Here is a 15,585-nt window from a genome sequence, read left to right as displayed (position 1 = left end):
AATTACATGCATTTACTAAAACAATGGATTTTACTTCTTTTTTAATAATGCAGATTTGAAAACCTTCAGAATGAGAACAAAAGGCTTATGTTTGATTGTATATTGTTTAACGTTCCTCGAGAGAATATTTCATTCTGATGGAGACGTTCCAAAGGGCTTTATATTCATATGAATATAAAAGGCTTTATATTTATATAAATATGTAGAAAAGTTATATTGCATATATGGTATTCATTACTTTTAACTTTAAAAATTCAATGTGGCAGGTATGTGCAGATTTAAGGTATATATATATACATGCAATTAATCTAATAAGTTTGTAGGATTTATCTGCAATCTCCTTCAAAAGGGGAACCTGCAAATTCACATGATCCATACAAATCTGAAATATTTTTTCAGATCAATATCTAAACTATGATAGAATATGGCTAAGGAATTTTTAAAAAATATTATTCTCTCATTTTCCCATCCAACATGGATTCTGCATCTGGAAATTTTATAGCAAAGTTGTGCATCCTCTTTTGAGAAGTGGGATTTATTTGTAAGAAAGAATGGGATATTAAGTGTCTTGTCATTTGGAAGTTTGTCAAATATACAAAATCCTTTGTCCGCCAGGAATATATCACCAACTTGCAACTTCTCTAAAATGCCACAATGGTTCACAATTGCCAAATTAGATTTGTATCCAGCATATACAGATTGGAAATAAGCTGCATTAGGTGTAATACACATTAAGGTTTTTTCTTTGTGGCGACTCTTGTCATTACTGCAAGCGAAAAACTGGCTATTCATATCAATTTGGTCATATTAGGTCACTTCTGTTGCATCCATTGCAATCTTCAATTCTTCTGACTTTTATATTTCAGCTGAATGGACACTCCCAACAGTGTTCATGATCCCTTCAAACAAAATTTCATGAATATATGAAAAATATCCACAGAAAATGGTGTATACAGCAACATTTATACCCCCTAAAATTACTAGGTAATTGAATATTGTGAAATCTGCACTGACCTGTGAAATTGATAACTAGTCAGTGTATAGAAAGTGCATTGTTCATTTTTCCTTAACGAACCGCTAAAACATACCTTTCCAGGGTCTTTCAATTATGATGTTCCCAATTGTCAAGGATGGTTTCCTTTAATTAAGCAGGTATATTTCTCACTGCAAGTTTACAACATCATAGTCTTCAAGGGAAGCTGTAAGAACAAAAGCAATACCATTATAGTATTTCGTGTGCATATAAATTTAGATAACACTGAAATGAGAATGAAGAAAATATAGAAAAACCACCTGACACTAAACTTAACAACCGTTGTAACTTCCTGGTTTGATGTACTAGAATACTTGTATCGTACACTGTACCTTTTTAAATGTTGAGAGTTTGGTGCTGTATACTCGTGATCATGTAGATGCACTTCATTGTTGTCTGGTACAGATATATTGGTAGCAGTATCAACTTCGGTTCCTACATGTACGTTTGAAGCAGATGCTTCTGCTTCAGCAGGTTTCGTAACTTTGTGTCTATGAAAAAAAAGTAATATACCATAAGTTGCTGTTTTTATTGACTTAAAGTGGCTCACTACACAACGAAGTTGTAGTTTCTGAAATAAGCACAGAATATGAGTGTTACAATCATTCTTTTCAAGGCCATGTGTCACTTTTACATAATTATACAATAAAGATATATGCCAGTTCTCTTGAAACACAATACAAAATTTAATCATGCAGGAGCCTATATACAGGCAGGTAGTATCAAGGTGTCCTGTCAACCCTTTCCCCTTTTCCTAGCAAGGTTATTTTTTCTATATTGATACAATAAATAAGTGTTCCTTCCCCTTTTCAGACAGAAGGGAATTATGTAGTAAAAGATGTTAATAAATGTTGAAATCAATAACGAAGAAAAACTTACCCCCCCCCCCCCATTTATGAAATTGTAGTACATGTAATTTTTTGCTCTTATTATTTTATTTTTATCAGTTCGTCTGTCAAAATCTTTTGTAGGACTACCCCCTCTGAAATATCTAAACAACACGTCCAGTATATTCTGTCAGTTTATACACACGTGTGTTAATTTGACATGATTATTCGTTGAATTGTGATAATATTACGTACCTAAATCTTTGTATCCACCGCTTCCTTACTGTAGCATCGACTAATAGCTTACCAAATTTTTTATTTTATGCAGTGAATAAAATTCCTCTGAAAGATATATTTCTATTATGCGCAAAGTTTAATTTAATAAAGATTTTTGCAAAAACCTATGACATCACACGAGGATCAATTAACCTTAAATCGTTCATTACTGTTAGATAAATGTCATTTAATCGACTGAATCCTAACATGAACAGAACATGTATTTGTCCAGGCAAAGAAACATAACTCTCGCATTCGATAGAATTGCGCGGTTTTGACACTATCCCCCCAAATACCTATCGTGACACTTTCCCTTTTCTAACCCGCGTATATATAGTGCGCAAGCGCGAATTGCTAGTCCTTTTTTAGTTCCATGTCGACGAAAATATAAATTGTCTCGATCACGAAATCCAATTCAACACCATCGCCCGTCCTCGACTGACTTCCAACATATTTGGGTAAAGTAAACACATATATAAATTGCGGTACGTATTTATGTTCTATTATTTTTGCTTAATTTGGTAGCTCAATGCTTTTCTTCATGGGTACGGGTTTTTCAAGGCGACTTGCTTCATCTACACCGCCATTGTACACGAAGGGTCGGCATCATGATCGGTTCTTAACTAAAGGATAATTTGTTATTATTCAATTAACTCTAAGTCATTTAAGCCTTGCTATTCTATTTCCAAACATCCACTGTAATATCTAGCATTAATTTTGGTTTTTTCAAACTTGTCTGTAATATCGCAACTTTCATTTAGGTCTACTTAGCTAACCACAATACGTGCTGATTCTTATATTCCTCTTATAATATTGTTCAACTTCGTAGAAAATGTTGCGACGTACGAAACGCCCTTCCAAATCACCTTAAGCCAGACCGGCACAACACCCAACACTTCGTTCATTGCCCACACGGACTTCGACCCCTGCAATTCTTGCCCAGACTCAACCCCGTTCGACAACTCAACCCCAAGTGGAGAACCAGATAGAGGACACGCCTCTCGCTCAACCACTAAGGCAGCATCACAGCCTCATCACGGAAACAACTGTATCCACACAGCCACCAACAGCACCTGAGACACCCTACATAACAGGTGAAAATCCTCTTATAAGCATCACTGATGAGCTTGGGGTTCACGTCCCTCAAGCCATCAAAGATAAAATTTGGGCAAAGCAATATGTTGATTTGTCAACTTCTCGATTCAGAATCAGAAAACGGCCATGATGCGCACAAATGTTCAATCATAGAGGGTCAATTAGTTGCAGAACCCAAGGTCAAACATATTAAAATTGCCACGATCGATAACTGGATCGATGCATTTTTAATATTCGCAAGTATATATCTCGCTAGGCACCCTTCCGACATCCAGGCCATCTTGAAATATATCCATACCATTCGCATGGCACATGGCCGCCAACCAAATTGTAACTGGCTCGAGTACGATAGGCAGTTCAGGCTAAAAATCTCAAAAAATCCCACTATCTCCTTTGGTTCCATTGATGCTGAGTTATGGCTCATGTATATGCAATCACAGGTCTCCTACTCATCAAATCACTCAAAAACTGCATTCAAGTGTTTCAATTATAATTCTAAAGGTTCATGCCTTAAACCACACTGCACATTCCAACATGTTTGTATGCACTGCAACAAGTCTCATCCCCGCATACACTGCTGGTCATTCAACTCTCCTCAATCCAAGTCTACTAGCCCAACTCCCCCTCGTCCAAACACGGCTCAAAACTATCCCCCACAAAGTAACGATTTTCGAACTTACAAACCAAAACATTCTTTTCAACCACACCGGACGAGATTTAATCAACGTAGGTTCTACTCCAATTAAGCGCCCAGTACTTGCGAAATATTTAGCACTATATCCAAATACCGAAGATGCCCAATTTTTGCTTAACGGTTTCTCTTTCGGATTTTATTTGAACTACTCGGGTCCTAGAGTTTACCTACATCCGAAAAACATGAAATCAGCAAGCGAGCATGTAAATCATTTATTGACTATTATTGAAAAAGAAATCGCATTAGGACGTATAGCTGGACCTTTTTCCACCCCCCCCCCCTTTCCCCAATTTCCGTTGTAACCCTATAGGCGTTTTGCCTAAGAAAGACGGGGGTTGGAGGTTAATTTCAAATCTATCGGCACCTGTAGGTATTAGCGTTAATGAGCATATTGACCCCATTTTGTGTTCAGTTCACTATGCTTCATTCGACCAGGCAATTTCCTTAATACAAACCTCGGGTAAAGGGGCGTTACTTTGCAAGATGGACTTGTCTAGTGCATTCAGACTTTTGCCAATTCATCTATCAGATTTTGCTTTATTAGGCATGTGTATTTGAGACCAATATTACTTTGATATGTGTATGCCGTTTGGGTGTGCCATCGCTTGTTCAACATTCGAAATATTTTCATCATTCCTCCATTGGCTAGTAGGCCGAAAGGCACTCAAACAAAATCTAATCCATTACCTTGATGATTTCTTGTTCGTTGGTAAACAAAATACTTCACAATGTTTAGATATTGACAATAATTTTCAGGCAACTTGTGAGGAATTAGGCGTTCCAATAAACCATAAAAAAAACACAAGGCCCGACCACACGATTATGTTTTTTAGGTCTGGGAATCGATACGGTAGCACAGACCATTTTTATACCAGACAATAAGATTCAAGAACTTCAGTCCAAACTTCATGCGTTAGTCGCTTTAAAAAAAGGTTACCCTTAAAGAAATGCAATCATTATGCGGCTCCCTCAATTTCTTTGCTAAAGCCATTCCAGGCAGCAGGGCATTTAACCGCAGATTCTATAACTCCACCATTGGCATACGGAAATTTTACTTTCTAATCAAAGTTACATAAGCAATCAGAGACGACGCAAACGTTTGGCTCAATTTTCTCGAGCATTACAATGGGTATTCCCCCTTTCCAGAATTACATTGGTCTACTAACCAGGCCCTTAACCTCTTTACCGATAGTTGCGGATCCTACGGCGGAGGTGCAATTTTTCAGAATCATTGAGCAGTAATTTCCTGGCCATCTTCATGGGGTAACGAGGTACGACGGGATATTACTTTTTTAGAGCTAGTTCCCATCTTATTAGCTATTTGGGTCTGGGCTGATCATTTTAAAGCAAAGAAATTGCTTATAAACACCGACAACATAGCTTTGGTCCACATACTCAATTCTCAGTCTAGTAAGTCTCGGCGCGTCATGTCTCTCTTAAGGCCACTAATATTGTTATGTCTGAAATACAACATCCAGATTAAATCCACTCATATATCGGGCTATAAAAATTCCATTGCAGACTCTATTTCTCGATTTCAGTGGGAAAAATTCAGGGCCCTCGCTCCACATGCAGACAAGAATCCAGCCCTCATACCTCCGGCATTATTGACTCTTTTAGACCTCAAGTAGATTGTTTGCTTGACGCCGCCATAGCAAAAAACACAGCATCAACTTATCAAAAAGCCCTAAACTCTTTTCTGAACTTTCGTATCAAATATAAATTGCAGTTATGTTGGCCCCCACCAGTTGACCAGTTTATTAACTATATTGCTTTCTTGAGTGCCAACAAAGTATCGTTTTCAACCGCTAGGTGTTACCTAAGTGGCATTAGTTACAAAATTCAGTTAGAGGGCGGTATTGACAATACTAGGGCATTCATAGTAAGGAAAATGCTAGAGGGATTCCATAGGCTGAACCCAGCAAAGGATACCCGTTCCCCTATCACTCTTCGTATACTGAACCAGTTAATACCTATCCTGCCTGTAGTTTGTTCAAGCTCATACGAAGCCACTATGTTTTCCACCGCTTTTCAGTTGGCATTTTTTGCATTGTTACGGGTTGGCGAAATTACCTTCACTAGTCATGCCACTCCTACACTGTTGTACAATGACGTATCAATAGGCGATGAACAGATTTCGTTGTTTATAACTGGTTCAAAAACGGATCAATACAATAAGGGTTCTACTTTGCACATTCCACTGAACTCCCAAACAGATTCATTGTTCAAGCACTTGCACAACTTTTTGTCCATTAGACCCCAATCACGTGGCCCATTTTTCTGCCACCTTAACGCCAAACCGCTCACTAGATATCAATTTACATCATTATTGCACAGGTCTATTGAATTTATCGGTTTAGATACCTCTATTTTTAAGTCTCATTCATTCAGAATAGGTGGAACTACCCATTTGTTTTTACAAGGAATCCCCGAAGATGAAATTAAGGCTAGAGGCAGATGGAAATCTGACGCATTTAATTCCTATATCAGAGCCTAAAGTTTAAACTTTTTAGTATACCTGCAACATTTCGTGTTCTAATTGAATACCCAAGTTTGTAGGTTCCCGTACTACTGTCTGGATCATTGGCTCTTCCATTATTAATTATGCTGCCCGCCACGCAGAAAAGCATTTCGGAAACCAGCATATGGATCTACTACAGCACAATATCTCAATTTTTTGGTCCGGTAAGAGCGGTATGGTGTGGGAGGAGGTGGAGCCAATAGTTAAAAGTATTGTTCAAAAAAGGGGCAAACCTGACGTTATATTAATTCATGGCGGGGGTAACAGTATTGGTACAATGCCCATTGGCTAGATTGCAAAAGTTCATGAAATTAACTTTTGCAAATTTACAAACTTTTCTTCCACAAACTCGATTCATATGGTCCCAGAATCTCCCCAGGCGTTACTATAGACATATGTTCTCAAATATTGCAGCCGATAAAGCACGTAAGCGAATCAACAAATCTTTAGCGCCATTTGTAATAGCACGCAATGGCGCATACATAAAATACCCAGGACTTCAACAATGTTCTTCAACGTTTTATAGAGACGGTACGCATTTGTCGGATATTGCTCAGGTTATGTTTTTAAACACCATCCGGGATGGATTGCTTAGCATCATCCAAAGAAACGCTCGAATATTTCCTTAACCACACGGCAATTTGATAAGCAGTCTCCCTGTCATGGCTCGAGCAAAATTTTGCCCGCTCGTGGCGGATGTCTTCATGTACGTAAACATTTCTCATACATACATGAAGACATTTGGCCGAATTTTGCTAAGCCTGCCACAGATTTTGTTTCATTCCAGGTCCGTGGCTAATAATTAGGCTTATTGACATTGCATGATTGATATTGATTGATTGACAAATTGAAATGATTGATTGATATATTGATTGATTCACACATTGGTGGATTGAAATATTGATTGATTGATTGAAAATATTGATTGATTGACACATTGGTGGATTGAAATATTGATTGATTGAAAATATTGAGTGAATTACTGATTGATTGACCGAAACATGGATGGACTATTGATGCTACAACATAACTATCCAAACGTCGTTGTAAATTTAGATCATGGATTTATACATACTGATGTTTTGTATTAATATGAACATTGTCGTTGAATTGAAAATACGTTTTTATTAAGTAAAGCAATGACAAAGACTGCCAATACGTGTTATCGTTCTGTTCTATTGAAATAATCTCATTTGAATCGGTACATAAGATTTGTTATGATTTGACATTAGAATTTTTTTTCTAATTGATATTTCAGCAAACGAAAGTACTACCTATGCTGCTGCAAAATCATCAGAGATTATGTTTCAAATCTGTAACGCGTTCAAGAAATTCAGCCAAAAATTTTCTGAAAATATCCTGACCTCTGCTGGGTTAGATTTTCGTTTTGTAACTTTTTTACATACCATTCTTTGTTGTTAAATTAACTACTTTCACCTTGGATGTTGGCTTTCTTTCCGTGTTGTTAACTTAACTACCTTTAACTTGTATGGTGCCTTATATATATGGTAAAACTTGTACGGTACCAATTTTGACGCGCCAGATGCGCATTTCGACAAATAATGTCTCTTCAGTGATGCTCAAGCTGAAATTATGGAAATCCGAAATAACAATAAACTTGTAAGAACTAAAAGGAAAAAAAGAGTGCCAAAGACTGGAATTCGTCTAAGGATCAGAGCTATGCATGATATAATATATTTAGACCTATGCTAGGCGCTTATGGCCATTGAGCAGGGAGGGGTCTTTATCGTGCCACACCTGCTGCGACACGGGACCTCGGTTCTGCGGTCTCATCCGAAGGACCGCCCCATTTGGTCGGCTCTTACGACAAACAAGGGGGTACTGAGGACCTATTCAACCCGGATCTTTAAAACTCAAATTTTCGACGCAACCCGCGTCTTTATCAAGAGACATACATTACATAAACAAATATCACACACCACGAAAAAAACGACAAGTGTCAATAATTTACAATCAAACGCGTTGAAGTGGTAATTTTTTTCGTTTGTACGGAATGTTACGAGTGTAGTGTTATACACGAATTATTCTAGGAACGACTCCATTTTTGTGTAAGAGTTATGTTCCAGTTTCTACTCTTTGTTTTTTACAAAGTTATGCACTGAGCCCGTGCACACCGAACAGTTTCTACCTTGTAAAGCGTACACCTTTTCCAGTGATGTAGTCCCACAGTGCAAGTAATTTTTGTGTTTTCTTGTGTTTAAATTCTTTTTATGTACACAAGTTACATTTGCAGTCAATATTTATACAAAAGTTCATGCAAGTTATTTAGACCTTTGGCGGGAAAAATGTTCGTGCAATGTTTCACCCATGCATAAACTAATCTTTCAAACTTTCAAAGTAAGATTTATTAGGTAGTCACTTTCAGTTCTATATTTATGTCATACATTTTTATTATCTTGCGTAATTTCTCGTTGTAAATCATAGATAATTTAGGTGTATTTTTTGTCAACCGTGTTTTACTAAGCAAGTGATATTTAGTCATAATTCAGTCAGTCATATTTATTATATTGAATCATTCATTGTTACACCACTATGTCATGTGTAATGTCTACATTTTCTGAATTGTAGTAGAGTGTAATATTTTTGTTACAACTTTTTACTAATAGTGTACACAATAAAGAATTAACTGAACCACAACGGCTAGTGATCAGTACAACGAGCGTTCTATTGGACGTTTGGTGTTAAGCATTTTCACAGAACTATAGGTAAACAATATTCGGATACACCCCTTATATCACCAAAGACCACGTGAAATTTTATGAAGATTCAGGTCAATGAGGAAATAAGTACACATACATGTATCTCACTGGCGTAATGCCAGTAATTGTAGCAGCCCTGGTCAGTTTATCAATGAAGTTCAAAGACTGATGATGAAGGGTTGTCGTTTATTCATCAACGTAAGAACTGAAACATACAAATGATGCATAATATACACATTGTTATGCGACAAAATAAAGTGACAAAGCATGACACTTGACTAGTAAAGTTATATACACTTAGAATAATATTGACTAGAAAAATGACATTCACATTCAATTAATTGACATGACTTAGAGAAAACTACATATTTTCATACTAAATTCTTCAAGTACATTTAGGCTTCAAATCATGTATAAACTGGACAAAGGGAGATAACTCTAATTTGTAAACAATCAGAATTCTCTGCATAGGCTTGATGCTCAATACTGTAGTATTTGTGTATTGTAATATGTTCATTAATTAGTTCGATCATAGTAAAACGTTTGCAAAATAGATATACAAAGCTACAGAACTAAGTACAGCAAATATCATGGACGATTAAACATACACGTCACACAATGCACGCCATGTGTAAACTACACGATACTACAGAACATGTAGGCCTAATATCAAATCTGGGGCAGAAAATCATACATTAACAATAAACTCATATAATAAGACATCAAATTACCTTGTTCTCTCTCTGACCAAACTGCTAGAAAGTTATGACTAATGTAAACAAAAGAAAAAACCCAAAAGTGGATATCGCACGTTGTGCGTTACGTTATCTGTACATTATTTCAATGCACATGCTCGACAATGCGTAAATAAACACTAAACACGGAACCGATTAAAATGAACAGTTCCGGAATGCACAATTCTACTGCGTGCTAATACAAGTAGTAAATATAATTATTCGAACATTAAACAAAATGACAAAACAAAAACATTAAGCAAAAATTGTTGACATTTACACTCCCACCAAATCCCTTGGATTTCCAAAAGAAATGTCACATTTAAAGGTATATAGGTTGAAATTCATAAGCTCAATGATTGGCATGTACACGTTTCAAGTTAAACAACATTACTTAGTATTCAGACATTACTTTTCTATGAGTAACACCAACTTATGAATTGTTCTCTCTAATACTGATGACTGTGTCTTGACCTTGACTCTTCTCACCAGGCCGTCTTCATCTGGATTGGCTTCAATGACCCTGCCAAGAGGCCATTGGTTGCGCGGCAAATCTACGTCCTTCACTAGAACAATGTCATCTTCCTGTATGTTCCGACGAATTCCATGCCACTTCTGACGCAAGGTGGTCTGTGCTAGGTATTCTCGTTTCCACCTTGACCAAAACTGTTCCAGAAGGTACTGCACTCTTCTCCAGCGTTTGCGAAGATAGAGGTCTTCCTTCACAAACTCTCCAGGAGGGGGGGGGGTGGTGGTGGGGGGTGGGGGGTGGGATGGTGAAGTGATCTTCCCCGTTAAGATGTGGTTTGGAGTAAGTGGCTCTAAAGAATCTGGGTTGTCGATCTCACTGACTGATAGTGATCGGCAGTTTACTATCGACATAACCTCATAGAACAAGGTCCTTAGTGATGCGTCATCAAGTCTTCCTGGTGCGAGTGACAATACAGAGTCGAGTATATTCCGCACAGTTCTGATCTGTCTTTTCCAAACTCTACCAGTATGACTAGAGCTAGGGGCATTCAATACAAAGTCGCACTGTCGTTCAGCTAGAAAGGTTACAACTTTCCCTTTGTCAAGTTCTCTTTCAAATTCGTTCCTAGCACCAATGAAATTAGATCCCTGATCAGAGCAAATATGTCTAACTGCTCCCCGAATGGCTGTGAAGCAACGCAGTCCATTTATAAACGAATCTGTACTCATATCATCCAACATTTCTATGTGTATGGCTCTCGAACACAAGCAAGTAAAGAGTAGGCCATACCTCTTTGCTTCCCTGAGTCCATTTTTCAGCAGAAACGGCCCAAAACAGTCCATACCACAGTAAGTGAATGGCGGTGTTGGTTCCACACGGTCCTTAGGTAAATCTGCCATTTTCTGAATTTCTGTGGGTCTTCTTAATTTTCTGCATAAGACACACTGACGTATGAAATCTGTCACTGCTTTGCTTCCTCCAATAATCCAATATCCTAAAGAACGCAACTTATTATGAGTGATTCCTCTGCCTTGATGATGCACTAGTGTATATGCGTGTTGAAGTATGAGTCTTGTAAAATGATTGCATTTTGGCAAGATGATAGGATGCTTCTGTGCTGATGAGATATTTGCATTCCTCAATCTTCCTCCAACCCTGAGGACTCCATCTTGTAGAACTGGGTCTAAAGGGTGAATAGGGTTACTGCTTGGTAGTGATTCTGATGACCTCATTGCACTAACAGCATCAAGAAATGCACTGTTTTGAATCAGTTTCACCAATGTTAATTCTGTCCTTTGTCGTTCTTCCACTGTTGGTGGATGGGTTCCCTTGATGTCATTAGATAGCCTCTGCAGTCTGGCAGTAACAGAAACCATTCTGGTCCAAGAAGAGATCCTAGATTTCAAAAGCAGGTCCAGAATGCTAGGAGAAGAAGTCACTTTGGTGCACAAGGTTCTTGCAGATCTAACTTCAGGGTCCCCAAGTTGTAGCTCAGTATCTACACTTACAGTCTCAAGCTGATGTTGCCACAAAAAGGCAGGTCCAGTTAACCATGATGACTTCTGAATTTCGGTTGCACGCAGACCTCGAGATGCGTGGTCAGCTCGATTGTTGCTGGTGTCGACATAGTATCATTGGCATGGGTCCGTTACATCTCGTATCATCTGGACACGGTTTACTACAAATACATGGAAACGACGAGCCTCGTTGTTAATGTAGCCAAGGACAACTCGTGAATCAGTCCAGAAGCATTCCTTGTGAATTGGTAAGGTCAACTCCCTTCTGAGAAAAGTGCTCACTCTCACAGACAGGACTGCTGCTGTCAATTCCAGTCGTGAAATTGTGATAACCTTTGAAGGGACTACTCTGGCTTTACTGAACAGCAACGCACAATGAACGTTTTCTTCGTTTATGGTCCTTATATAGGAGCACTGTCCATGTCCATTAGTGCTGACATCTGAGAAGTGATGCAGCTCAATGCATTTGGGAATGCCAAAGTCAGGAGGCATGATGCATCTGGGAATAGCTATATTGCCTTGGTTCAAGAGGTCCTTCCTCCAAGCTTCCCATTGAGGTTCCTTGTCTGACGGTAGCATGTCATTCCATCCAACACCACTACGACACATTTCCTGAAGCAGCCGTTTGCCTGTTAAGGTAACAGGGAAAAGGAATCCTAGAGGATCAAATATGGATGCAATAATAGACAACATGTTGCGACGCGTAAGTGTGAAGTACTGGTGGTTTATTTTGAAACAAAGCATATCATTTTGTAAGTTCCATTTCACACCAAGTGCTTGTTCAATGGGAAGATGCTCACCAGAAAGCTTCAGGTCCTTAACATATGTTGCTCTCTCAGACGCAGGTACAGAGTCTATAACGTTTTTGTTATTGGATATGAACTTGTGTAGTCGAAGCCCTCCTTTGGCGCAGAGTTTTCTTGAATCATGTATCGGATGAATAGCTTCTTCTTCAGAATCTACACTCGTTAAGCCATCATCCACGTAAAAATTGTTTTCAACAAATTCTGAAGCTTGTGGAAACATTTCTTGCTGTGTTTTTGCTAGGTACTTAAGTCCATAGTTGGCGCATCCTGGGGATGATGCTGCTCCAAATAAATGGACCCGCATACGATACTCTAAAGGCTCCTGGCTCAGTTCTCCGTTCTCCCAGCAAAGAAAGCACAAAAAATCACGGTCTGCTTTCTTCACAATGAACTGGTGAAACATCTTCTCTACGTCACACATGATGGCAATAAGGGTGTTGTATAAATCTACACAAAACGCCAGATAAACCGTTAGTGAGATCTGGACCAGTTAACAAATGTTCATTAAGGGAATGATCCTTGAATCTGACTGAACAGTCAAATACAACACGAAGTTTGTCTGGTTTTCTAGGGTGATAGACTCCGTGATGAGGAATATACCACACGTTGGTTGTTTCGTTCGATGTTACCAGTTCAGCGTCCTCTCTGTCTATGACATCATTCATGAATTTCTTGTAGTGTTTATAATACTTCGAGTCCTTACTAAGGCAGCCTTTTAAGTGTTTGAAGCGTATCAATGCGAGTACTTTGTTGTTTGGTAATGTAGGTCGTTTCTTAAAGGGAAGAGGCATTTCCAAGTGCGTGTCCTCTCGTTCCTTGATTGCATTTTCTATAAAATTTAGAAACTGGATGTCCTCTTGTGAGAATTTTGCATCTTCTCCTTTATCATGTGCAAAGTCTGATTCTAAGACCTTAATCACATCCTTTGGTGAGCAAATGTGTATTTCCCTCACGGAAGTACGATGACTGTAGCCTATATGTAATCCATTGTCGGTTGCTTCTGTTGAATAGCCCACCACACAAGAACACGATTAAACAACATCAACAAAGTCAATTTATAGACACATAAATCTCGCATTAAAATCAACAATCCAAAAGGTGAGTGGGAGAGACGTTTAAGTAAAAGATACTGTATTATTTATCAAGCTAATATATTTTTCAAGGTCAAACAAATTAAAGCCGCAATCTAGAAATTTTGATATCGCAACATAAAGAGCTACGCGAATCCGAACATATTGTTATTTAGAATAATGTTTTATCATACATGTAGTTTAGAAGTCTAAAGATGATATGTTAATGATATACCAATCTTTAAGGTCAATACATTTTTTTTCTTATTATCACCCCCCCCCCTTTTTTTTAAAAAAAGAATTAAAGCCGCAATGTCGAAACCAAAATGTGTGAGAGAGAGAGAGAGAGAGAGAGAGAGAGAGAGAGAGAGAGAGCTATATAAATTCATAATTGTAATGATTTCTTATAATGTTCTAACATAATTAGGAAGTATTGAAGGTCAAACAATAGTCACAATTTTGAGAATCCTCATTATGACTAAATTAAGGAATTCAATGTCAGAGCCTTGCAATGAGGGAAACAAATTGCATTTCTATTATCATACAAAAGAAGATATCTTATCGGGTGAGTTTTGGCGATTGGGCTGTGGAAATTGATTTTAACTAAGGATTTATCCTGGATTCATGCGCATGAAATCATTCAAGTTATTCATTCCACCTGGACGGAATGATTTCAAACGATGCATCCAGGATTTTTCTGTGCTATATGAATTACATTGGTAGCGATATAATACGTGTGTACACAATATCAGACAACACTTGGAAATCAAGTATAGAGTTCGGTTAAATGTAGTTATTTTCTATTAAGTTTTAGATTAAACAATTTTATAAAGTAGTCCTCCTTTGTAACTCTGGAAATTTCGCAGTCATTATACATTTTATAAAATGGAAATATGTTGAAATTTCCATTACCACAATTGGCAAATGTTCGGAACATGGCGAATTTCTGATACTTGGGTCGCAAATTTGCTGCTTGTGGACGCGCACACGGGCGTTTAGTTTGCTGGTTTGTCCGATGTAGTTTTCATTACAGGTGGGGCAGGTCATGCAATATATCACGTTTTCAGATTTGCATGTTATGTTGGAATTTGGTGTTAATTTTTTGCCGCATTTAAGAATTTTATCTCTGCCTTCCTCCAGATGATTACATGTACCGCAACGTGAATCCCCACATTTTTGCAGGGATTTTCTGTAGTAAATCGGGCGCGCGTTAGAATTCTCTTCAGATTAGGAGCCTGTCTTCTGCTGTTTTTTTTATTTGAGATTCTTTTATCAGGTTTTTGAGATTTTGGGACTGTTCTAATATTGGAAAAAAGTCTTTTAGCTGTTCTACAAATATAATACATTTGAGCATTTTATTACAAAAATGTGGTAATCTTAAGCAAAATCTTGTATTTCATTATGTTTGGAGCAGTAGATCTCAGATACACCAGTGCAAAATTCCAATATATTTATCACTCTGATAAACTATCATACATAGTTCGTTATCTTCACCTTTCCTAGGCTATCTTAATTTATGCAGAAAATGAATTGTTGGAACTTCACTTTAATTTTCGTTTCACGTTTCACAGGGCCGACTTTGACACTTCATGGGCCTGCTCCTTTTGAACATTATCAAATATTGATTTTCATAGGTACATGTAGTCTCCCAGTTTCAAAACACACCGAGGCAGAATTTATGTTTCTTCGCACACCTAAAACAGATTTTATAAACTTAGTATCTTTTCTACATCTCGAACATTATGACTACCTCATACTTTACAATCATAATTCAAAATACTTGTTACATACAATATGTATAAAAGTGGCAATGATGTGTC

The 15,585-nt window shown here is 37.8% G+C and overlaps 1 protein-coding gene and 1 long non-coding RNA gene across 2 annotated transcripts; both read right to left on the bottom strand.

The window, feature by feature from the left end:
• Nucleotides 1-25: 25 nt before the first annotated feature.
• LOC125670765 (uncharacterized) lies at nucleotides 26-2,158 on the bottom strand. The gene is made up of 4 exons (XR_008802614.1): nucleotides 2,116-2,158; nucleotides 1,366-1,524; nucleotides 1,089-1,199; nucleotides 26-899 (listed from the first exon to the last, which is right to left on the bottom strand). It is a non-coding gene; the product is annotated as an uncharacterized LOC125670765 (long non-coding RNA).
• An 8,150-nt stretch (nucleotides 2,159-10,308) lies between these two features.
• On the bottom strand, nucleotides 10,309-11,748 carry LOC130053841 (uncharacterized). The gene has a single exon (XM_056161447.1). The coding sequence runs from the start codon at nucleotides 11,746-11,748 to the stop codon at nucleotides 10,309-10,311; it is 1,440 nt and encodes a 479-aa protein (XP_056017422.1).
• Nucleotides 11,749-15,585: the final 3,837 nt, after the last annotated feature.

The sequence above is a fragment of the Ostrea edulis genome, chromosome 4, assembly GCF_947568905.1.
Source record: "Ostrea edulis chromosome 4, xbOstEdul1.1, whole genome shotgun sequence".
NCBI classification, from domain to species: Eukaryota; Metazoa; Mollusca; class Bivalvia; order Ostreida; family Ostreidae; genus Ostrea; species Ostrea edulis.
Note: the sequence above shows the minus strand (reverse complement) of the source record. Positions and strands in the feature narration are given on the sequence as shown.

Excerpts from the sequence above, each read along its gene's own strand:
- LOC130053841 (XM_056161447.1), bottom strand. The coding sequence starts at position 11,748 with ATGGTTTCTGTTACTGCCAGACTGCAGAGGCTATCTAATGACATCAAG.